General features: G+C 40.3%; 1 protein-coding gene across 2 annotated transcripts in view; it reads right to left on the bottom strand.

The window, feature by feature from the left end:
- The window catches only part of UGT8 (UDP glycosyltransferase 8), an 89,305-nt gene that overhangs the window by 55,642 nt on the left and 8,188 nt on the right, over positions 1–25,475 (bottom strand). For both annotated transcript variants that reach the window (XM_004748023.3, XM_004748024.3), the window contains exon 2: positions 286–1,109. In XM_004748023.3, the coding sequence (XP_004748080.1) occupies positions 286–1,107 (822 nt within the window). In that variant the 5' untranslated portion in view covers positions 1,108–1,109. The remainder of the gene's footprint in view (positions 1–285; positions 1,110–25,475) is intronic.

A 25,475-nucleotide genomic window follows, 5' to 3' on the forward strand; every position in this document is an offset into this window, starting at 1 on the left:
GCATCATAGAAACGCTCCACCAAAGCAGAAACGTGCTGCACAGGCATGGTGCATCCACAAGGGAGCCACCTCCACAAGGGAGCCACCTCCACAAGGGAGCCACCTCCACAAGGGAGCCACCTCCACAAGGGAGCCACCTCAGGAGGCTCTAGCCACCACTTTGGCTGCTTTGGGGAGCAGCACTTATTAGCCAACAATAACCAATCCCATCTCTCCAAAAATCAAAAGCTAACAAATTGACCTTCCAGTTTAGAAAAGATTACCAAGGAGTTCAGCAAACCTTACTTCTGGTAGTGGGCTGGCCGGTTTGGTGAGGATTCCTCCTACGTACACAACATTAGGCAGAGTGGGTCTTGGAAACTCCAGCGCTACATCTGTACACAGCATCCACAGACTGGACCCATGGACCAAGTCGTACATGGACTTCTCCGGCAGCAGGTTGTACTTCTGCATTATCCTTTCGTATTTGGGAAGAACCAGAAAGCTGACCCCTAATCTGGAAATGAGGTAAACGCCGGTATTTTTCATCCTTTGCAGCAAGTTCATGTGGTCTGTGAGGAGTGAGTTAAACTCTGGGACGTAAGCTAATGGGGCGGGAGCACCCACTTCCGCTGGGTACCAAAGGCCAGTTGAAAATACAGCATATTTAACCCCTAAAAGATGAGCTATCACAAACCCACACATGTCATTGGGGTCCACCAGCAGCAGGTCAAACTTCTCCTTCTTCAGACCCTGAATTAAGGCACGGTTGCCAACCATCATATCACAGTTCTTGGTATAGTGATCCAGTATGTCAAATAGTTCGATTGCTGTCAATCTCCCAGAGAAGATATTCCGCATTTTGGACTGCAGGAAAGCATCCGAGGTGGTACTGTTAAAAATCCCTGGGTATCGCTGGAGGCTGTAATGATTAGATGGCGCGATGTCTCTGCCTTCGGAGAGAAGAAACACTGTGCGGTGTCCTCTCTCGTGCAAGGCTGAGGCTAGTGTCTTGAAAATGTACATATGGCTTTCAAACATAATTGGCGGCACGATGATGATTTTGGCAGCCTTCGCTATCCCCACAGCACTCCACAGGAGCATGAAATACGGAGTGTAAGACTTCATCGCTGAAACAAAAACCAGAAAACGACTTAAAACAAGGTGCAATCCTTACCATTCAAAACAATCACAGAGGCTTTTTTTTTTTAAGTAGCTCGTGATTCAATACTTCATCTGTGCAAAAGCATCCTGATTTTGTTCTAATTATCCGTTTTTGAAAGATAATTTTTTAAAGTAGAGAACTGACAGCAAAACTGGCAGAAACCAAAATATGTTTAAAGCGTATCCATTCCTGAGCACACCACTGCAGCAACAACAGAGAACTAGATGGTTTTTTTGAGAACTACAGTTTTGAAAATTTGAAAAAAAAAATTTCTGTTAAGACTGAATGTCCAAAGATCTTTTTTCTTTGAGTAATCCCTCTATCTATGAAACATCTGTTTATCTTTTAATTGAATGTCAACGTTAATTCCAGAAGAGACAAGATTTTTGATATCTGGGTGCATTAGCATGTATATCTCTTTTTAAATCATCTTATCACAGAAGTTACATCCCCAATTACCACCAAAGCATACCAAAGGAAGATTATGTTTGAAAAATTAGTCCTTTCAAGTAACAGTTCTATAGAAAAGACATTTTTCTACAGGAAAAATTATCTTTAATGTGAATTTCCCCTTTACCTTAATGTGCTTATGTACCCTGGCAGTTTCTATTTATGTAACCTCTATTAATGTGCCAATTCATTTCAGGGCATTAAATGAGAAACTTTCAATAGAAAAATTCAAGACACTTAACCGGATCTCTGTAAATGCTTATGGAAGAAGTGATGATGAACGAATGTATCCCAGAACCACACTTCCTTTGTGTTCTATCTCAAACTCAGGTGCAGAGGGCAAGACAGATGATGGCACCTATCACTTTTCCTACCCTTTCATGATAGCAGACTAGGTACAATAGTTAGTTATCCCGTCGTTTTTTAGAAATACATGTCCTACCTATGGGGCCTCTACAGTGTGCCACCTCCCTCTACCTAACCCAGGATAGTTTTTACTTACGCTCTAAATCAGCCTCCAAGAACAGCAAAGATCTAAACAACAGTTACCCATGCAAACTGGATCTTTTTACTCAAAAGAACAGTTAAAATAGATTTATATGCACATCACCAAACCAGTATCTATTGTTATTCATTATCACGTATTAACCACCCTCCTAGTACAAATTCCCACCATCTAAATGCAGCTTTAGCAACTATACCTTCCGAACTTTCAAACACTGCAACCTTAAAAAAACAAAAAAGGACATCAATAGCAGACAAATGATAAATTCTTCCAATATCAAGATAAAACTACGAAATGTGTTCTATTTCCAGGTGCCTTTTACCTCTCTCACTCCAAGGAAATTTTCAAACTATTTCTAGATGAGCTGACACTATACCAATAAGAACAAACAGAAGTAAAGCACATTGTAAGCATGTAACAGCCTATGTTAAATGTTGCTTGAATTAAATGAGGGCTTTAAAAAATAAATTTGGAGAAAACACTATTCCTGTAACAATCAAGTAAGTTTATTCAATAATTACAAGATCAATAAAGAAAAAATAGCCATTCTTGGAGGAAATTTTCCAGGCCTTTATTCTATTGTACTGTGTGTCTATTGTGTCTCTGGTGCAGCCTTCCAATTCCAAGGAATTAAAAATCAGGAATTCTCAGTAAACTTGTTCTTAGTTCTAGGAATGAGATTTATGCAAACACGGTTATTGCAGAAGCTAGAGTCTGGGGCTGTGATTAATACTACCTGTCACTGTTTGCATGTCCACGAAGACAGACTGGTTCATGGACCAGTCCGTTGAACTGCTTCTCCCACTGGGTTTTGCATCTGACTGAGCAATGAACACACAGTTCATTCAGCTACAGTTAAAACCATTACTTTATCTATCATAAATGACAAAGACACAAAACCAAAAATAACAGTAGGGAAACAAATCCTTTCAATGAGCTTTTTATTCTATTCTTCCTTTTTCATTTTAATATTTTAATTCAGTAATTACTACAAAGTAAAAAAATTTACAGGAATTTTTTTTTTTTAACATACAACTACTTGTGTTCAAGAACACCATTGTTCAATAGAGCTTTCTGCAAATATGAAAATGTTCTAGATCCCCACCATCCAGCATTGAGCAGCTGAAGTGTAGTTAGTGTGATCGAGGAACTGAATTTTACATTTTAACATATGGCTAAATTAATTTAGTACTAGTGGCTATACAATACTAATGTAAGGTTAGAAAAAGTGCATATATTCTGTATATATGGATTCTAAAAGTAACTATACAAACATACCAATATCTGTGTGACAAAATATCTTCTAAAAGAACGTCTACTAGAGCTTCATGAAAAAATAGTGATTACCAATAAAGAAGCATCATTTGTACAAGTGTGTTACTCTGTTGTTCAATTCAAAATTAATTATGAAGGACTACAACAGCACTTTAATCTCACAAACACCACTGTGGTGGAAAACAGAATGACTAACACAACTACCAACAAATGGTGAGGTTCTTGCTAGTCCAGACTTATCAGAGTGTGTCTACTGACAAGCTGGAGTTCATGAATATTAAAAACTTCTGCTCTGAGAAAGATAATGTTAAGAGAATGAGAAGACAAGCTGCAGACTGGGAGAAAATATTTAGAAAAGACACACCTGCTAAAGGACTGTCATCTAAAATATACAAAGAACTCTTAAAATTAAACAATAAGAAAGTAACCAAGCTGATTTTAAAAATGGCCAAAGACTTTAATAGACAACTCATAAAGAAAATATACAGATGGCAAAAGAGCAAGTGAGAAGATGCTTCACGTCATGTGTCATAAGGGAAATGCAAATTAAAACCTCTATTGAGAGACCACTTTACACCTGTCAGAATGGCCAAAATCCAGAACACTGACAATGTCAAACACTAGAGAGAATATGGAGCAACAGGAACTCTCATTCATTGCTGTTGAGAATGTAAAATGGTACAGCCACTCTGGAAGACAGCTTGGCGGTTTCTTACAAACTAAATATACTCTTAACATATGAGCCAGCAATTGTGCTCCTTGGTATTTACCACAAAGAGCTGAAACTTCTGTGCACACAAAAACCTGTACACACAACACAGGTGAATGTGCACAGCAGCTTTATCATAACTGCCAAAACTGAGAAGCAACCAACATGTTCTCTAGGAGGTAAATGGATAGATAAGCTGGAGTGGAATATTAGTGCTAAAAAGAAAATGAACTATCAAATCCACTAAAAGACAGGGAAGAAAATTAAATGCATATTACTTATAAGATGCATATAGTAGTATAAATTAGAAGGGATTTTAATTTAACATTTTCTACAATGGGCATGCATTACTCTTCTCTTAATAAAAAGAATAAGTATTGTTTTTAATAATACGTGATGAAAGTGCCTCATTTACAGTAACAAAAAAGTACATAAAATACCTTTAAAATGGGTATTTTTAAATACCTTTAAAATAGTAAACAGGATGTTTGTTTACTATACTAAGCATGGCAAGGCTTTCCCTAAAGACATATACATAGAAATAATACTAAGTGTAGAGAAATACTCTATTATTTGTTAAGAGTAGGTAGCCTACAGGGACACCTGGGTGGCTCAGTTGGTTGGACGACTGCCTTCAGCTCAGGTCACGATCCTGGAGTCCTGGGATCGAGTCCCGCATCAGGCTCCCAGCTCCATGGGGAGTCTGCTTCTCCCTCTGACCTTCTCCTCGTTCATGTCTCTCTCACTGTCTCTCTCAAATAAATAAATAAAAATCTTTAAAAAAAAAAAAAAGAGTAGGTAGCCTACAACAATTCCTTGAATAAATAGGAACATAACACGAGATGAAGGGAGCACAAGTAGGTAAGGGAGAAGTAACTTCTTTGAAATGGAGTGTTAAAATCTAGCTTTATATCTGAGAAACAAAAACCTTTGAATTTTTTACCTTAAACTTTCCCCAAAGCAAATCAGAATAGTGTTAATTTTTTTTTTAAATAGAGCCAAAAAGTGTTGAACTTTAAATGATCTCTGGAAAGAGAAAACAAAACAGAACAAAACAAAAACAACCTGAGCATAAAGCAAAGAAAGAATACCTTATTACAGATACTATTAGACTACATAATTGTAAAATATTTTTGGAATGTTTAAAACATCTCAGGCAGAGGTTTCCAGTCCAAGATAACTGACTGAGCCCAAATGTTTCTACTCCTTTCTTCCTAAAGCTTCTTCAGAAATGACAGGAACGCAGAATAAAAGGAACACCTTACCTCTCTGAGAACTGGTATTGAGGAAACAAGGTGTGAGCTGGACTAGAGTCAGTGCAATGGATTTTTGACAAATCTCTAGAAAACAAATGCGAAGAATAGCTTATTGAGGAATAAAAGTGCGTGGAGGAAGTCATGACCCAAAACACAGAGAGGCTCCTGGAGCCGAGGTGAAAAGTGCCTCCAGAATGGCCGAGAACTGAAGTGGACCAGCCCGGGAAGCAGGAGTAGTGCGAGGAGCAAGAAATCAAAGGGAAGGAGGCGCCAGAGCAGAGTCGAGTCCCCATCCGTTAGATCTTCCCTTCACTCCCAGTTGCTTTCGCTCCCCAAAGTAAAAACGCACATCAGGTCTCTAGAGAAAGAGGTGAGGTGCCGTAGAGCGATCGGACCTGAGAACTCGCGGAGTGAAAGCCTCCTAATGCTGGCTTGCGGGAGGTGATGCCGGCTCCTCCCGGGTGCGTCCTAGCGAAAGCGGGGCTCCGTCCGCACAGTTAGAACCCAACCTCCAAGGTCCAGGCAAGGAGCTCAAGTTCGCTGAATGAGCAAAACAAACTAGATTTTTCTTTTAGAAAATTAGCAAGGACGTTATTTTTAATGGTAACAGTTTTAGGCAGGCGGTGAAAATGTCCATCGGTACAAATGTTAACTACTCTAAATCAGAAATACCAACACACGTACAAAGATGTTCCTGTATTTGCTTCAAACAGCAAACAGCTGGACACCACTAGGAATCCAGCAATTGAGGATTAATGGCATCATGGTATATTTTACAATGGAGCATTACAGAACTATCAAAACTATGTTTTAAACATTTTTAACATGAAAAAATTCTCATAACATAAACAAAATTATATATATATGTCTATATATATATATCACCTATATACGTAAAAGGATTGTATTGACTCACAAACTAAGTAAGAAACTGTTATCAGTAATACATTTGGATTTTCAAGTTGTGAAGTATGTTTTCTCTTCCTACTTCTGTATTTCCAGGTTTTTGAAGTTTTCTACCAAAAGTCTTGAATATTTATTAACACTACTCATTCCATTCCCATGCCCCTTTAGCTGGAGCTTTACTCCCACTCTCTTCTTGGAGTCAAATGTCTTAAAATATCAATGCTATTTGCTGGGATCCACTTACTCCCCAAATGGTTACAACCAGGCACTGTTTCCACTACTACTGTGCCCAAACACTCATTGTTAAGAGCACTAAATACCTCATAATAGTCACACAAATGCCCTTTTCCCCAACACTTATCTCCATGGACTTCTAACACTATACACGAATGCTCCCTTTTCTCCTCCAAACTCTCTCTTAGTTGAGATGCTACTGCTACTTGACTGTATTCCACCACCCAAAGAATGAAGAAAATTCAGAATTCAAAGACTCTGAACAAATTTCACTTTGGGGGTGCCTGGGTGGTACAGTCTTGAAGCATCTGCCTTTGGCTCAGGTGATGATCTGGGGTCCTGGGATCATGTCCCACCTCAGGCTCCCTGCTCAGCAGGGAGTATGCTTCTCCTTCTACCCTTCCCTCCACCCTCTCTCTCTCTGATAAATGAATAAAATATATTTTTAAAAAATTTCATTTTGCATATCAGCCCACCCTTTCTTCTTTATATTAAAAACTGTCGGGGCGCCTGGGTGGCTCAGTGGGTTAAAGCCTCTGCTATCAGCTCAGGTCATGATCCCAGGGTTCTGGAATGGAGCCCCCATCAGGCTCTCTGCTCAGCAGGGAGCCTGCTTCCTCCTCTCTCTCTCTCTCTCTCTGCCTGCCTCTCTGCCTACTTGTGATCTCTGTCTGTCAAATAAATAAATAAAATCTTTAAAAAAAAAAAAAACTAATTCTTTGCTTGCATGCAAGATAAGAAACAGTGCCAATTTTAATAAGAGTGCGCACCTCTCACCACAAGGAAGCCAGTCAACATTTGAGTGCAAATTAGTTCAGCAAGGATATCAGAGCAGCATTTTACTTGACTGCTGCCTATCCAAAACAATCATTTGCAATACCAGAAAAAAACAGATTAGCTATAATATTGTTCCTGATCCTAAACCTCAATGGTTCACTCCAGCTGAAATTCAACAACAGAACACCCCACTATACTACTGAGATTTTTTTTTAAGATTTATTTTTTTATTTTAGAGAGAGAGAGAGAGCTAGGGGGGAGAGGCAGAGGGAGCAGGAGAAAGACTTAAGTAGACTCTGTGCTTAATATGAAGCCACAGGCAGGAGATGAGAAGCTTATCAGACTTAGCCACTCAGGGGCCCCTATCCTACAATTTTTCAAAGATAAAAAAATAAATTTCATGAACCCCTTATTTTCCTATTTTCTCAAACAGGAGTCTAAAATACCAGAGTCTAACCCCTACCTTACTAGATCTCTAGCAATCTCACTTTTTAAAATGCTATTTCCATCTACTTATTAAAAGAGAAAGTAGAGAATCACCACATGAAAGAATCATTTCCCTGGTTCTTGCTGTTTGAGGTTAGATCATGAATAATGCTGAGCTGTGACGCATAGGTGAGGATGAACTATATAAGCAAAAAATGGCAGGCGCCTAAACTACAGGAAACAATGTAAGTTTTGACAGTCTACCAGCCCAGCAGCTGAACAATTCCGGAGCAAAGTGGGGGCAGGGGTGCGGAGGGAGACCAACCAAGAAACAGACTCAGCTGTTCTCTATAGAGCTAACTGATGGCTGCCTAAGGGGAGGTGGGTGAGTGAGGAGAGGTGACCTAGGGGATGGGGATTAAGGAGGGCATTTGTCAATGAGCACAGGGTGATGTATGGAAGTGCTGAATCACTGTATTGTGTACCTGAAACTAGTCTTACACTGTATGTTAACTAACTGGTATTGAGTAAAAACTTAAAAAAAAAAAAAGGCTATCATTTTAAACAATAATTGATCAAAGTGTTTTTGTGTTAAAGGAAAAATAAAATAAAGGCTAATGGGAAATTTAAAATCATGTCTGTACGTGGTGAATTGAGCTATTTAGAAAAATGAAGTGAATAATTTAGTTCTCAAAGCAGATTATGTAGTCTGGTAAACTGAACAGCTAGAATGCTCAGTACTTTTAAGTTTCCCTGGCATTGAGTATCAACATGAAAAAATATATCAATCATAACGACAACCAGAGGTCAGCCTTGGTACTACATGAAATACTGTTTATTATAATTTCATCTCTCTTCAAAGCACCTTTTATAAGTAAGCCTAAGAAAATACCATCCAGTAAAATAAAAAATAAACAAAAAATCAAATTAATCAAAGTAAAGACTAATTAGTTATCATTACTAGTGCTTTTAAGTAAGTGCCAACAGCATTTTTCACAGAACTAGAACAAATAATCCCAAAATTTGTATGGAACCACAAAAGACCCAAAGAGTCAAAGCAATCTTGAGAAAGAAGAACAGAGCTGAAGGTATCACAATCCAGATTTCAAGATATACTACAAAGCCATAGTAATCAAAACACTATGATACCGGCACAAAAACAGACACATAAATCAACAGAACAGGACAGAGAGTCCGGAAATAAAGCTAGCTACACCTACATGGTCCATTAACCTACGACAAAGGAGGCAAGAACACACAATGGGAAAAAGACAGTCTTTAAATAAGTGGTACTGGGAAAACTTAACAGACACATGCAAAAGAATGAAACTGGACCTTTTGACAGGGAAAAACTAGACCTTTTGACAGGGAGAAACTGTACTCTAAGCTGGCCAGCCAAACCAGCAAGGGATTCCAGTCGCTGTCTCAAAGCCCTCCCGGGTTCTTCTTTCCTACCTCATTTCCCACACGTGCCAATTGTACCAAGTATGCGGAAGTAGAAGGGTATAAATTACCCTCCCTGATTGTGCTCGGGGTTGGGGGGTGGTGGTGGTGCTCAGACCTTTAGAGAACAACCTCCTCTGAGCCCACCAGTGTTATATAAACCTCCGATCCTGGAAAATCTCCCAGTGCCACTTGGTTCTTCCGTCAGGATCCAGTCCAGGTTCTGTAACATTTGGTTCCCTGACAGGGAAACCCAACCGTGCTGACCCACTGTTGCCACCGATTTGGGGCAATGGTGGGGCAGTGACGGAATGAGGGATCCTAAGGGAGAAGGCGCGCCCTGCCTAATTTTAGGCAGTCTCCCACCTGGTCGCCTCAGGCCAGCCCACCCTGCTGTCCCAGACTCAAAGGAGAACGTGGTCCCAATGTCAGATTCCGGTAAGGCCTGAGGCCCCAGGACCCAGTCAGGTCCACCCATGAGGGTGGAAGGGGAAATTGATCATTTCCCAGAGACCTCTTAGAGGTCTCAAATGGGGAGAGGGCCCCCAGGGGAGAGGAGGAGGTCACTCAGGTCAGGAACCCCCAGAAGAGGGGACAGGAAGGAATTTCCTAAAGGAATTCTACAGGTCAGGGCCTCCTGGAGTTGGGGGGGGGGGGACTATAATAACTTCAGTGTGAATGCGTGAGGGAATGTGCTGTTTGACCTGGCTTGTCAGGCGGACTGATTCTGTTCTCCATGGGTGAACACCCTTAGGGTCCCAGAAGCCTGCAGAGTCCGAGCGGGCCCTAACTGCTTCCATGGTGACCTCATAGGGTCTTTGGGGTGCCAGTCTGGGATTTATACAAATTCACTAAGGCTAAGAGGCACTCAGTTCTCCTCCAGAGGGCGGATAGGTGGGCATCTGACTGGGCTCTCCTTTGGAGGGACAACCACCTTTGTCTTTACACCAACAGCACACCAACGGCACAGGGAGGGAACACATAGGGTGGCCAAGAGAGCCCCCCTGCTCCTCATAGGAGGAAGCTCTTTAGCTTCCTACAGTCCTTAGACTGTATGCTCAAAATTTTAAGAAACCTACAGTCTTTAGATTGTATGCTCAAAATTTTAAGAAGGGATTCTCGGGAGACTATGGGATCAAAACATCTGGAAAATTAGGCACATTATGTGAAATGGAATGGGCCACCTTCGGGGTCGACTGGCCCTAAGACCTACCCACTGTCCAGGTCACTTACAAAATTATAGTTGGGACTCCCAGACACCCTGATTCAATTCCCATATATTGATTCCTCCCTTCAGGTAGCCCAAACTCTGCCCCCATGGGTCTGATTCTGTGCTAATAGGAAGGACCAAAGTAGGACATTTGTAACCGAAGTAAAAGAGCCCAAAGGCTAAGGAAGCAAAGCCTATCAGGGAGGCCTTGCCTGGGGAGCATCAGGGGCAGCAATGCAGATGAGCTCTAGACAAGGATGAAACTATCAGAAAGTGTGGGGACCACAGTCCTCTGACCCAGGGCCTAAAGCTGAGCTGCAGGAGACAGTGCTCCTGCTTCTTTTAAGTGGCATGTGTGGGGAGATACTCGATTTAGCAGCTCTGACAGCCCATAGGAAACTTGATCCAGACAGAAACAGGATGGAAAATAACAAGAGCTCTCATATCTACCTTTAAGAGAAAGTGGGGGAGGTGCCTGGGTGGCTCAGTCGGTTAAGCATCTGCCTTCCGCTCAGGTCACGATCCCTGGTGTCCTTCAGGGCAAGGACTTTAAGGAATATTCCCAAGCAGCTACTGAAACTCCCTTTGTTTCCGGGAAATTCCCTGTCTTATCTGGCCTGACATGCACTACCTATCCCTGCTTGTCGGCTGGAAAACATGGCATCTGCTTGTCTGGAGCTGATGATGATCTCCTAAACTGGAACCTTTTCTCTGCCTTCTGGAAGCACTCTCTCTTCTGTCTCCCCATCCCCCTATTCCTGTTTCTGCAGCATTTGGGGTGTGGCCTGCATTACTGGTTTCCGGACCATCCTCAGTGCCTCAGGCACCATGGTCCCTCTCTTCACTGTCAAGGAGCAAGAAAAGCACCCCCAAGGCCTAACCACCATCCACTCCAGATTTCTCCATGTGTCTCAGGTAAAAATTGACCATGGGGAAGATCCAAGTGGATCATAATTCAGCATTTAAACTAAGTTTGTTGTTTAGTTAAGAAAGATGTGTCTTTTAAGTTATCGGTGGTAAACAGGAAACTTTTATTCTATCAAGGTTTACCAAAGGTCAAATAACCTCATGTTATCTCTGTTGAGTTGTTTGTAAAAAGATGACTAAAATGGTTAATTATCTCATCAAAGTTTTCATGGGTAATTGTTAAAGTAGCTTTCAAAGTCTTTGGTAACCTGAAACTTTATCAAGTTTTGGTTGGATGACAGATGGAATTAAATTTGTTGGACATCTAGGTCCTTTCCAAATGGGATCAAGTGCTAAAGCACTGATTACAGGACACAGGTCTGTGCTTTTGACTTACCGCAAAGAACTAAGAATATTTAAATCTGTTGGTAAACATGTTTTTGTGCTTAACTGATTTCACAAATTTGCCATTTAAGAATTCTGCTGTAACAGTTCACAATTGGCTACTCCTTAGTCGTCACTGGAGATTAAGGCTTCTAAAGAGTGCAAAATTCTGCTAACTATAAGACTGATGGAAATAAGGGAATCAACTCTGTATGTGGAAAAGTAGGAGATATGTAGAAAGATAAAGAATGGCAACGCATTTTGCTGAAGGTAAAAGAAGGTAATTTTGTCTTAAATGAGACAGTTGTTTGGAAAGAAATGGCTTGGGACAAAACTTAAATGCAAAGGGAAGTTGTAGAAGGTTTCTGATGGGAAATCTTTGGAAATAAATTTTAGGTGTGGTCAGGATGGACTAAGATTGAAATGAATTTTTAAAAGACACTGGTATAGAAAGTTGGTTTTCTCTCTGTTCAAAAAGACAGTATTCTCAATTGTTGGTCTCCTCTTAATAAGAAAATGCAAATAGTTGTTTTCTCTCTGCCTGCTTAAAAAAACCAGTTTCTATGTCTTGCCTTTATCAGGTCTTCAACATCCCCAATCCTATGTAGGCATGTGTTTTAAAACTTTTTAAGGTTTTAACAAACATCCCCAAGATTTAAATCAGGAACAAACTCTTGCTGACTAATTAGGCTTGCTTGTTTGGTATGTAACAATCTGGTTCTGGCTATTGATGTGTTATGTATCACAGAATAACTGAGTTTCCTCGTCAATCGTATCATAGTGAACTCTCCTATCAGATCATTAACCATGTCTATCCTGAGTTTTTGTCATTTATAAGTGTCCTAATTCTCTTGTAAAGTGACTTAGTTCTTCAAAGAGATTCATATAAAGGACAGATACAGATATTCAGTATGTTAAAAAGCCTAAAACTGAAATGAGTAAGAACTTCCAGAAGTAAGAAGCTGCATTCAGACTGAACAAGAATCAGTAACATGGGACTAAATGAACTAAAAACATGATTATAGTTTTGTGATCCTTGTTTGAAAAACATTGTTGGTCCCTTAATGTTCACTCTTCCTAATTAAGGAAACTAAGATTTCTATGACATACAGAAACATGATAAAATAATCATTTGTGGTACGCCTGGGTGGCTCAGTAGGTTAAAGCCTCTGCCTTCGACTCAGGTCATGATCCCAGGGTCCTGGGATTGAGCCCCGCATCAGGCTCTCTGCTCAGCAGGGAGCCTCCTTCCCTCTCTCTCTCTCTGCCCGCCTCTCTGCCTATTTGTGATCTCTGTCTGTCAAATAAATAAATAAAATCTTTAAAAAAAATAATCATTTGTAAGCAAATTAAAGCACTCAACTTTTCTCTCTATCTGAACCCTCTGAAACCCAAAAGGCCTCATTAAGTATACCTTCTTCTATGGCAATCCTAGTCATTTGTATAAGTTCAGTAAGAATCGGCTCTCCTTGTAACAGAACACCATGGGAAACATTGGTTATTTTACCAAGGCTTTGTTTGACTGGGATATCATTATTTGAGGAAGACATGCATAGACTCAGATATGACCAGACAGCTTTAAGGAGCTAAGGTTGACTTTATGAAACTTAGAGCCATAAAGATCCTTGAAACTGTTGGCCTGATACCTTGCTTACAGAGGTCCCAGGAACCTCACCAGGTGAGAAAAGAATGTCACTTCTCGGCAAGGGCAGGAACCTCAGGATACTCTGGGCACCTCATGAAGAGGAATCTGCCCAAATCTTAGGGGTTTTGCAGTATGTCTGATGGCAAGTGCATGGCCTGGCTTCTGGCCTGGAGAGGCTACCAGAAGTTCAAACCAGAGATTCCTTATTAAGCTCCAGCAAAGCAGATTCTAAAAGATCTATATGATCACTTACTGTTCTTGCTGAGTTTATGTAAATAATTAGGCCAGGTTTGTTCGAACTGGACTTGTTTCTCAAGTAAGTTAGTCCTGATTTGGCTATCTCTGGAAATGAGGGTTATTTTAGAGAGAAAAAATACGTTTAAATAATCCACCTTTGTGGATGTAAATTCTAGATTTGATTGTCTTTAAGTGTTTTTTGTTTACCTAAGCTAGACAACTTAAACTTCAGAGATGCTGTGCAATAGCTTGTTTAGACAATCTTCTTGTTTTTATTCTGTGGGGCTAATAACAACAGGACCCCATGGCACACGATTAAACAACTGGAAAATGGGACTGATTCTCCAACAACTGTATAACTTATCACCTTGACCAGTCCTATGTGGCTAGGATAACGAAATCATTCCCTAAAAGCCAAAGCATACCCCACTCCAGACGGCAGACTGTGTGGAGTGACTATGGACTTGTGGAGATAATGAATGACGCCACTTTCTTTATGACTGGATTGGGTTATGCACTTGGCATCTCCTGAGAAATGTTTTCTCCCACTTGCCAGTGATCCTTTGTAATTAGTATGTTAACTCTTTACCTCAAACAAAGAGGTCTTCTTAGTGGTATTTTTCAGTTATATTTATCCTAGAAGTCACCTCTACTGAGGTGCAATTGCAAATAATTTAGGCTTTAGCTAAGCATACAATAATGTTCTTGGTAAAAGGAGCCTCAAAGCTCCCTAGGGGACAGTCCCTGACTATAATGACTTCACATCAGGTCCAGAGTGTCTTAGAAACCAAATGCCACCAATGGTTGATTGAGGCCAACTTATATAATACCAGGTACACTGGTAGATATGCCTGAAATAATACCTAAAACCTGTCAAACTTTAAATCCAACTATCCTTATGCCTGAATGTCATACTTTTGTAGAACATAACTGTTGGATGTCATTGATCCTGTTTATTCTAGTCAACTGGTTTTAAAGGATTGCCACAGATATAATTCACCTCAAAAGCTCTATGGTAGGCCACCCCCCGTAGTAAGTAGGCTTACTACTACTGTTCGAGGAGACCTCGAACAGATTGGAAACTTAGAAGTGTTCCAAAATCTCCAAGCCCTGGGAAAAACTCTAAGGCACATCTCCTGAAAAGCATTAGAAAGGACCCCCTCAAACCATGGTGGACAGGGCCCCCCCACCCTGCTGTTCTAACCACCCCTACCGCTCTCAAGGTCTTGGGTGTCACCCAATGGATTCACTGCTTTAAAGTAAAGGCAGCTGTCACCAGTTGGATGAATCACTCCAGTGGAAAGCCCAACCAGATCCTATGGACCAGTTCCAGCTCCACCTTCAATGAGACCCCACCGACTCATGGACATCTGTTCACCATGGTCCCAGACTATTGTTGGCACAATATCCCTCACCTCAGTTGTTGGACTTAACATACTGCCCCTTCTGACTGGACTTTCTCCCAGAAACTTGTTATTGTTACTGCTTGTTGGACAGCCTTAGGAACATTAAGATGGATTGCTAACTTCATAGAAAACACTGTTACCACGTGAGCTGCGCCCCAGATACTAGCCTTTCAGGGCCATCATAATAGATGATAATGATGCCCTCTAAACTAGGTATTTAAAGGGGCATCAAAGAGGGGAATGATAGGGAAAAACTGTACTCAAAGATGGCTGACCAAACCAGCAAGGGAATTCCAGTCCCTGTCTTGAAGCCTTCCCGGGTTCTCCTTTCCTACCCTGTTTTCCGCACGTGGCAGAAGTACCAAGTATGCAGAAGAAGAAGGGTATAAATCCCCCTCCCTGCTTGTGCTCGGGGCTCAGACCTTTGCAGAACAACCTCCTCTGAGCCCACCCATGTTAAATAAACCTTCCATCCTCCAAAGTCTCCCACTGCCACTTGGTTCTTCCATCAGGATCCAGTCCAGGTTCCGTAACACTTTCTTACACCAACCACAAAAATAAACTCAAAATGAACTGAAGACCCAAATGTGAGACCTGAAACCATAAAACTCCTAAAAGAAGATATGGACAGTAATCCCTTGGAAATCAGCCTTAGCAACATTTTTCTAGCTACGTCTCCTCAGGCAAGGGAAACAAAAGCAAAAAATGAACTACGAGAACTACACAAAAGTGAAAAGCTTTTGCATAGCAAAGAAAACCATCAACAAAATGAGAAGGCAACCCAGGGAATCTGAGAAAATATTTGCAAATGATATGTCCAATAAGGGGTTAGTATCCAAAATATCCAAAGAACTTCTACAACTCACACCAAAAAAAAAAAAAAAATCTGATTAAAAAATAGGCAAAGGACCTGAATAGACATTTTTCCAAAGAAGACATAAAGATACAAAGATGAGGGGTGCCTTGGTGGCTCAGTGGGTTAAGCCGCTGCCTTCGGCTCAGGTCATGATCCCAGGGTCCTGGGATGGAGCCCCGCGGGGCTCTCTGCTCAGCAGGGAGCCTGCTTCCTCCCCTCTCTCTGCCTGCCTCCCTGCCTGCTTGTCATCTCTCTCTGTCAAATTAAAAAAAAAAAAGATACAAAAATGACCAACAGACCCACAAAAAGATGCTCCACATCAGGACTCATCAAGGAAATGCAAATTAAAATCACAGCAGGATATTCCCTCACACCAGTAAGAATGTAGTAGCAAAAAGACAAAGAGATAAGAAGTGTTGGTGAGGATCTGGACAAAAAGGGAACTTTATGCCCTGTTGATGGAAATGTAAATCAGTGGGAAACAGTACAGATTCCTCAAAAAATTAAAAATAGAAATATTATAGGATCCAATTATTTCATGACTGGGTATTTATCCAGAGAAAATGAAAACACAAATTTGAAAAGACATATGCACCCCTATGTTTACTGCCAGCATTATCTACAAAAGCCAAGTTATGGAAGCCACCAAAGTGTCCCTCGATAGACAACCAGATAAAGAAATGTTGTATATGCATGAGGTCCTACTCAGCCATAGAAAGGAATGAGATCTTGCCATCTGCAACAACATGGATGGACCTAGAGGTATTATGCTTAAGTGAAACAAGTCAGAGAAAGACATACACCATGGAATTTCACTTATTTAAGGAATTTAAAAAACAAAACAAATGAACAAACAAAAAACAAACTTTAAATAGAACTGGTGGTGGTCAAAGCGAGGGATGAAATAGATAAAAGGGTTTAAGAGGGACAAACTTCTAGGTATAAATAATTAAGTCACGGAGCTGAAATGTAGGACACACGGAGTACAGTCAATAATACCGTAATAACATTGCGCACACTGAGGAATGTGTAGAATTATCCAATCACTATTATATACCTAAAACTAATACCACACTGAATGTTAATTTTACTTCATTTGCAAACACAAAACAAAACAAATCTGATTTCTGTATCCTCTAGCACAATTTAAGCTCCAAAGGTTGGAGATTTTAGCCAAAGTAGGTAACTATTTCATTCCCTTTGCTAACCTTGTAGTAAGTGCTCAATAAATATTTACTGAATGAATTAACTATAATTGTGATTTTGAACCAGGATATGTAGCTGGACCACAGGCATTACCACAGACCCATTGTTTTCTTTAATCTTCAATGAATGAAATGCAATTTTATCAACTGCCTTACTTCTCAACAAAATTCTAAATCAAAAGCTTTTGCCTGAGGCACTAAAGTCAGTTACACATCTCAGTTACAGAAAAAATTTCTAAGGTAATGGGTATTGCAGTTGGAGGAAGAAAGTAGCAGAGTATAGACTGCATTTCAGCCCTTCCTAAATTTAGGGATTGCATCTTATTTTTAACTTCTTACACATTCGCTGTCTAAATGACCATTACATTAAGTAACAAAAGAATGGGAGAAGCAGCTGGAGTTTGTTGGATGCCATTATAGGCCCAGGAGAGACAGCAGCAGCATATATTTTTCTCCTCTTTTCTAGTAAGGGAATCCTCTGCTTTCCCTTGACTCACCGCCAGAAGACCAAAGCCACTTCCCTGCCTCGCTAAGAGCTAGTTTGAGCCCTCTAAGTAAGTTCTAGTGAATGGACATGGAACAGAAGCAGAAGTGATACCGGCCATCTCTAATTTATGCCTTCAGAGGTTTCACTTTTTTTTTTTTTTTAAAGATTTTATTTATTTATTTGACAGACAGAGACCACAAGTAAGCAGAGAGGCAGGCAGAGAGAGAGGAGGAAGCAGGCTCCCTGCCGAGCAGAGAACCCGATGTGGGGCTCGATCCCAGGATGCTGGGATCATGACCCGAGCCGAAGGCAGAGGCTCCAACCCACTGAGCCACCCAGGCGCCCCCAGAGGTTTCACTTTTTACCTTCCACCTTTCTGGCGGCTGGAAGAAGAACATGGTAATGATTAACATCCTGGACCACACAGGCAGAAGTATAAAGTTGGAACAACAAAGATACTGGCGTGACAAGAGAGAAGCCAGTATGAGCCCTGCCTTGCTCAGACCCATGAGGACCCTTCTCCCTACTATTTTTTTCAAAGCCACTGCTATCTTGAGTCTCTGTGTCCAGCGATGGCGTGAGTCACCATCCTGCCTTGCCCAGACCCGAGGGGATTTCCAGGATGTGGACCTTCCAGGGTTCTTATCTGGGCAAACCGGAACAAGCTGGTCACCCTCGAGCTGGGGCCTTGCATCCTCACATAAAACTATCAATAAACAGCAGATCTTAAAAAGAGCTGTACTATGCACTGTGTGCCTTCCCTGCCCTACAGGCTTAATGAGCATGACCTCATGTTATAAAGACCCTACACCAAGGAAAAAGAGTTGTTCCCATTTCACAGACAGGAAGACTGAGAACCTGAGCGAGATCCAGCATTTGTATACTGCAGAGGTTCACATCCTCAACCACATAACCCACTTTTATCCCACAACGCGAAGAAGAAAACCAAGCTGAAAAAAAAAAGTTGTAACTATGGATAAACTGGGAGGAAACTCTGCTTTATTGCTAGAGAATAGGTCAATAGTTTCATAGGCAGGCAATAATAGCTCGTGCTCTGAATTTAACCACGGCTGTCTTCTTGCAACTAAACTATAGAGAGGAAGGAGTACCCTAAAATCACGCTGTGAAATGGGAACACCCTGACTGGAGATGGGAGGCTGGCAAGGTCAACCACTTCCCCACATTCATGGTTTCGGGTCACTCACGGGAACTCACAGTTAACTACCTATCTGTATGGAAGTGTACGATGTAACTACAGAAGTACAACCACTATATGCTAAATGCAAAGGAAAAACCTGGGTTCCATTTCACAGACTTAAAAAATTAGTCAATAAATTCATCCAAAGCTACTTGTCAAAAGCTTTCAGTCAAAATTTCTAGCACAGTCATTTTTGCTTTTTTTTTAATATTGCTTTTGTGTCTAATAACAAAATCAAAAGGCACAACAGAAAATATTCTACTATTAATACCACATTCCCGACACTGCCATGTCACCTTAAAGAAAAAATGAGACCAACAGAAATTTCTAAAGGTACCACACAGGCAGATTTTTCTTTATACACACGAAACACTGAAAGGAATAAACCAGTAGCAATACCATTCAAAAATGTTAATTCTGCACTTGGGACTTATACGTGTGCCAAGGGGCACACGAAAAACCTCCTTGTGAAGGAGAGATTATAAAGAATGCTTCTGCTGTCCTTTGTTGTTCTTACAGCATTCCAAGTTAGCTGCACTCAACCACTTTTCTACACGGCCAGTATCTTGTCGGGCATCTAGTACAGATGGTAAAGCTGTCGTGAGAAACCCAATGCTATTCCCTTATCAGTGGAAGCTGGCCCAGGCCCTCCTGGGCACTTCTCCGGCATCATCAGGTCGGAAGGGAAGATACAAACAAGCAAAAGAGAGGAAGGAACAACAGATGATATGGACACCAACAGACAATGCCACTCAGTACCTTGCAGTGAATAGGTATCAAATTACTACTCAATACTAGTGATTAAACATGGCTATATTAAACACACAAATTTAATTATCTAATGAAATAGTCCTCAAATATTCGTGTCCAGAAAAATCACCTGTAGTGCTTACCAAAAAATGTGGATTCTGGGGTTTCTTCATCACACAAGCTATTAGGAAGTCTGGGGGGGAACCCCAAAATCTGCATTTCTAATAAGCATCTGGAGATATTGATGCAATTCAACCACCAGACAGAAAGACAAGGATCTAATATTCAATTCTATGTGCATCAAGAGAAACACAAGTGATTCAAAGGGCATGTGCATCTGAAATAGAAAGACCAGAATTAAAGCTCATTTGTGCTGGGTACTCAGAAAGCATAAGACCCACTCAAGATCCAGAGCAACTCAGAATAAACAAGCAAGCAATCCCAAAGTATATGTTTTTAATATTCTGTTATGAAGTACCTATACCATCTCGGGAACACATGAGTACAGTCTGAGTGATTTATAAGGACATGATGGTACCTTTCAATTTTCAGTATATTACACATCCAACTTTCTCATTACTACTTAACCCCACAAATTATAATGTAATTTGAAATATCAGTGTATTAGTAGGTATTAACCAGTGTCACATTAAGACAGGTAATCTAAATAAATGTCATTGTGTATTTAAAGTTTTGTTTTTGGGGGGTATATGTCATACTTGGTTAACCTAAGACTGTCATTTCAGGCAGCTCACATTTCAAGTTGTTTACATTATGAAAATAGTATCATTTTAAGTGACCCTATAATGAAGTCTCCATAATGCAAGAAAAAATAAAAATATATATGGCATGCATCTATGGATTCCCCTATCAACAGCTTTTGTAATTTGGGCCAAGTCGTTTAATTTTTCCGTGCCTCATTTCCTTCTCCTGCCAGGTAAGCTATGACATTAGATGGTCTTAGAGATGCCTTACAATTAAAAAACTTACTGAAAAAAATGGATTTAAAAATGGGTTTAATGAGACTGATATGATTTGGTTCATAAAAGTAGTCAAGACCAGATAAATAGACACTAAGGAAAAAAAAATGGAGAAAAAGGAAACTCACCAATTTTTATGTTATCAAGAATTTTTAATGTGAAGGCAAATTTCATAGGGATACTATTAAAATGCGAATTCTAACTCAGTACAGCTAGTGTGTGGCCCGGGATCATTTCCTTCTAAGCTCTCTGGTGAAATGGGAGGGTGCAGAGACACGGACTGCCCTTTGGTAAGTGAGGATCCAGAGTAAAGCCAAGAAATAGAATGAAGAACAATTAAAACCTACTTAATAACATGGTCACCCAGTCAACAATACCATAACCTACTGGAAAATAAATTATTTTCTAATTGCACATACACAAAAGATAATTTGCTTAAAATAATGGAAGGACCTAATTTACTTATATCATTTTTTAAGGGACTGTTACATGGTAGGTGAGCCAATCTTTGAACATATGGCTACATTCCAGTGGCTCTCAACTCTGATGATACCTTATAATCAATCACCTGGATGCTTCTAAGAACCAGAGATGCCTGAGAAACCTACCAGCCCCTAGCTTATCAATTATATCAGAATTTCTGGGGATAAGACTTTGGTCTTAGCACTTTTTTTCTTTTGCTTTTTTATAATGCCCTCCAAGTAATTACAGTACTGAGAACCACTGGGCTGCATTTACACAAAATCATAGCAAAGCACACAAAAGTAAACGACTAATCCAACCCATTATTTAAACAAAATGCTTCATTTAATAAAGGAAGGAGCAGAGTGTGTATGTAGGAAAGTATTAACAGGAGAGCATTTTGAAATCGAAACCTAATATTTCTTTGTCCCTAAAATGATCAGAAATGTTTTCATCACATGGAAAAACTGAACTGATTTCATTTAGTATCAGAGATCAGAGGTTTTACAACTTCAGCTTGCATCAAAACCATCCGGAGAGCTAGTTAAAACAAAGACTTTCGGCGGTGTCCTCCCAATTTCAAATTCTAGAGATCTGGCTGGGCCCCAAAATCTTCATTTTTAACAAACTTCCAGGTGATGCTGATGCTGCTGATTCAGGCCCCATTTCCAGAATCACACATAGAGATAAAAGCTTGCAATTTTAAAAAATGCAATTGTCTTTTTTTAATAAAGAAAACAGTGGCATTATCTTTATCACATACCCAGGGTTTTTTTAAAAAGATTTTATTTACTTGTTTATTTATTTGAAAGTATAAGTGGGGAGGGGAGGAGAGGGTGAAGCAGGCTCCCCACTGAGCTGGATATGGGGCTCAATCCCAGGACCCTGGGATCAGGCCCTGAGTCCAAGGCAGATGCTTAACTGACTGAGCCACCCAGTCACCCCTATCACATACCCAGTTTTAAAATACATATGAGATTGAATATATATATATATATATATATATATATATATATCATCACATCACACAGGAATAAGTGTGGGTTTCTTTTCATCTCAAGACCAGCCTGGTACAGTTATCTCCATGCAACTGTATCATGTGATCACATTCAACAAACAATAAGGAAATTCTTTGTTTTTATTCTGATCTCATCTTTAAGCAAATGAAAAAAGTTTCATAAATGAGACTGCTTGAGACTTTAAGGTCTTATAGGTATATGCTTTCTTAAAAGAAAACTGATGTTCAGTTAATGTTTTAAAATGTTTCATGAGGACTTTTTATAGTTCTCTTTTATTAGGATTCTAAATCATGGAATACCACAGTGAATGTGGAGGAGATCCAGATCAAATTTTCACCTTCTCCCAAAACAAGACAAATTCACATGTGGGGAAACAGCTTTCTTTTTAAGGTTTCATTATAATTTTTTGAAGTAATCTCTACATCCACAAAGTGGGGCTCAAACTCACAACCCTGAGATCAAGAGTCACATGTTCTACAGACGGAGCCAAACGGATGCCCCAGGAAACAGCTTTTCAAAATATCATTACATGACATTTTTAAGGTTGCAGAAATGTACAAGGACCCCAAAATATCACAGGATTGTTTCTCTTATATTAATAAAACAATCCTTTCGCTACTATCCTTAGTTTAAATGGATTTTTAACAATTAATCTACATTAACATTATTAAGAGTCGCAAAAAAAAAAATTGCCAAGTGAGGTCTTAAACACGTTTTAGAACAGAAGACATCTGCGTAAACATAACCAAAAACAAAGCAAAACAAAAAACAAACTTCTGGACGTTTCCCTATTCACATGAACAAACCACAAACTTTCCCAATGCTGTCTTCTAAAATACATGAATAACCACTAAGAGAAGGTTATTACGGGGTATTAGATGAAGGAGCAAAGTTGTATTTTCCCCAGAAAAGGAAGATTTTGGTAGGTCCCGTAGAAAGACTGAATGCATTGCTCTGATGTTTCCCTACTAAAGGTGAAAATATAATTTTACCTGAAAATATAATTTATCTGGAATTACAAATGGTATTCAGCATAATGAAGCAAGTCAGAGAAGTCTTTTGTATAGCACTGCCATTGCTATTAGTCTTGGAAACATAAATATACTTGATACTGGTACTTAATACATTTATTATGAAACGATACCAAATATTGTTAAAATATGTTTTTCATTTAAAAAATGTCAAAGGCCCAATTTCAAGACTAGAGCTGACAGAGTCCAAATCCTCTCATTTGTAAAGAAAGGTACAAGCTCCCCAGGGGGGCTGTTGCCTGGCATCACCTGGCTAAGTCTGTAGTACTTGCTGGCAGAGTGGGACACAGCACTTGGGTTTCCGGGGTCCCAATCCACTCTCTCTCGTACCTCTACCATATAGACTCTCCAAAGTGGCCACTGCCCTGTGTCAGATAACAGATCAACTTCTTCTTAAATTCTGAGATATGCAAATCAAAAGCAGTTTCTGAAAAGCCTTAAAAATGACCTTCTTAAACCTTTATACATGCAACGTGTACGTTTTTTATTAGATTTTTAAGAATCGCCATGTATTTGTGGCTCTAAGGCAGAAGAGTTCTGTCATTTAATAGGCTGCTTGTTCAATGAATGGCTGAATTAATTCGTGTAACGTTACAGACGCTCACTATACAGAACTCCAGGAATCAACATGTCTGGTTCAAAATGTCTCCCCTGACATGAACTTTAGGGCAGAGAAGTGTAAGTAGGAAGAGGAATGCATTTAAGGAGTATCAAAACTGTAAGCTGAAGTATTTTTACTAGTAAAAATAATGATGAGAAAGCATAAAGCAATTAAGGTCTTTATACAGGCTGAACAAGTACTATGCAGGGTGATTTGGATAAAATGACCAGCTCGTTTGTTGGTGACACCTGCTGGACCACCCCCTTACACATTCCCCTGCATCCCTCCCACCAATTTTAACCCAATCACTAGGATCCCTCTCCTAAATTCCCCACAAAAGGCAGGGACTTGATCTTCAGAAAGGCCACCAGATGTAGAAGGAAAGAGAGTGGACCAGCAAAAGGAAGGAGCAGGACAGCCAGAGGAACGTGTTTGTGTATTTTGCATAGTTATGAAATTTTAACAAAATGATATTCCTAAGCATATGCTAAAGTCTAACGGATCAAAATAACATAGTTACCTCCCAGTGCTCTCAAGAATTAAAAAAAAAAAAATTTAAGGGCACCTGGGTGGCTCAGTGGGTTGAGCCTCTGCCTTCGGCTTGGGTCATGATCCCGGGGTCCTGGGATCAAGCCCCACATGGGGTTCTCTGCTCAGCAGGGAGTCTTCTCCCTCCTCACCCTCTGCCTGCTTCTCTGCCAATCACAAGCAGTGACCTCTCTCTCTCTGCGTCAAATACATAAATAAAATATTTTTTAAAAAATTTAAACAGGCAAGTGGGAAGAGTCAGGCATCATTTCTTATAAATAGCCTTACCAAACTGCTTATTTTCTTTTCAGTCTGGCTGAAGAGATTCCTCAAAATGTGCTCTTCTTCCTATGCCCACTCCTACTGCCCTGCCCAGAAGGAGACAGAAGAGGAGACATTTGCAACCAGAGAATTTTGCCAACTACCAAAGGAGGAGATAAGCACAGAGGAGGGAGAAAAGGGCTCTGCCTGGATGGGTGCTTTGAATTAACTGGTATAAAATGTCTTATCTGGGGGTGAGGAGGAAGGGAGCAATTCAAATGCCTCCTAAGTCAGATCTTCCTAAAGTGTGTCATCGTTTGTTTCTCCAACTGCTGTTTTATGACATGAGGTGATAAAATACAAAATAAAAAAACTAAATACACGTAATTATCTGTTAAGACTCTACAAAGAGAGAAAGACCAGAGTTAGCCTTGCAAATCTGCATCATCTCTTTATAAATAAAACCTCAATGCCTGCGCACAAATAGCTAACCAGCCCAGAGGGTCAAGGGGAAAAAAATCTTCAATGAGTGGGTAAAGCGTCTCTGGTGAGAACTGAAGAAAGACTTACTCAACAATGGTCATTTCAAGGAGGCCCAGGTCTCAGCAGGTGGTGAGCTGTAGCGCCAGGGCCCCATCTAGGAAAGAAGGCTGTGTTCCAACACCAAATCCTCACAGACCGTGCTAGAGACCTCCAGAAGTTACTGAAGTCCCTACTGGACAGCGCGCAGGGGTGGGATGAGAATCACACGGTAAGAGTGCATGAGTAAGAGATTTACAAGCCACAAAAAGGCTGCACGAATATAACATTTTACTGTTGTTCAAGGGAACGATGTACTTCCAAGATAAAGTCAGTGTTAAGAGATGGTTATCTACAACATTTTCCCAGGAATATTCCTCGGAAGCCTCAGCCCTGGCCCAGTAGAGCGTTCTCGATATTGGATACTGAAGACCACAGGTATTCACTTGTTTTAATTAAACTCATTCTCAGATCAAAGCTTACACAAAGCCTACAAGGGGCACTGAAACACTGGTCCTCTTCCCATCGTTTTTGTTGTTGTTGTTCTTATTTTTACTCCCCCTCCGCTATTGTTTTTCCTTACCCTCTGTTCATGTTGTTCTAATTCCCTATGTTTTATTCACTTCTTTCAGTTCCTTTTACTCTCACTCTAAGCTCCATGAAGA

Source organism: Mustela putorius, unplaced genomic scaffold (assembly GCF_011764305.1).
Source record: "Mustela putorius furo isolate JIRA1106 unplaced genomic scaffold, ASM1176430v1.1 tig00000868_pilon_pilon_pilon, whole genome shotgun sequence".
Taxonomy (NCBI): Eukaryota; Metazoa; Chordata; class Mammalia; order Carnivora; family Mustelidae; genus Mustela; species Mustela putorius.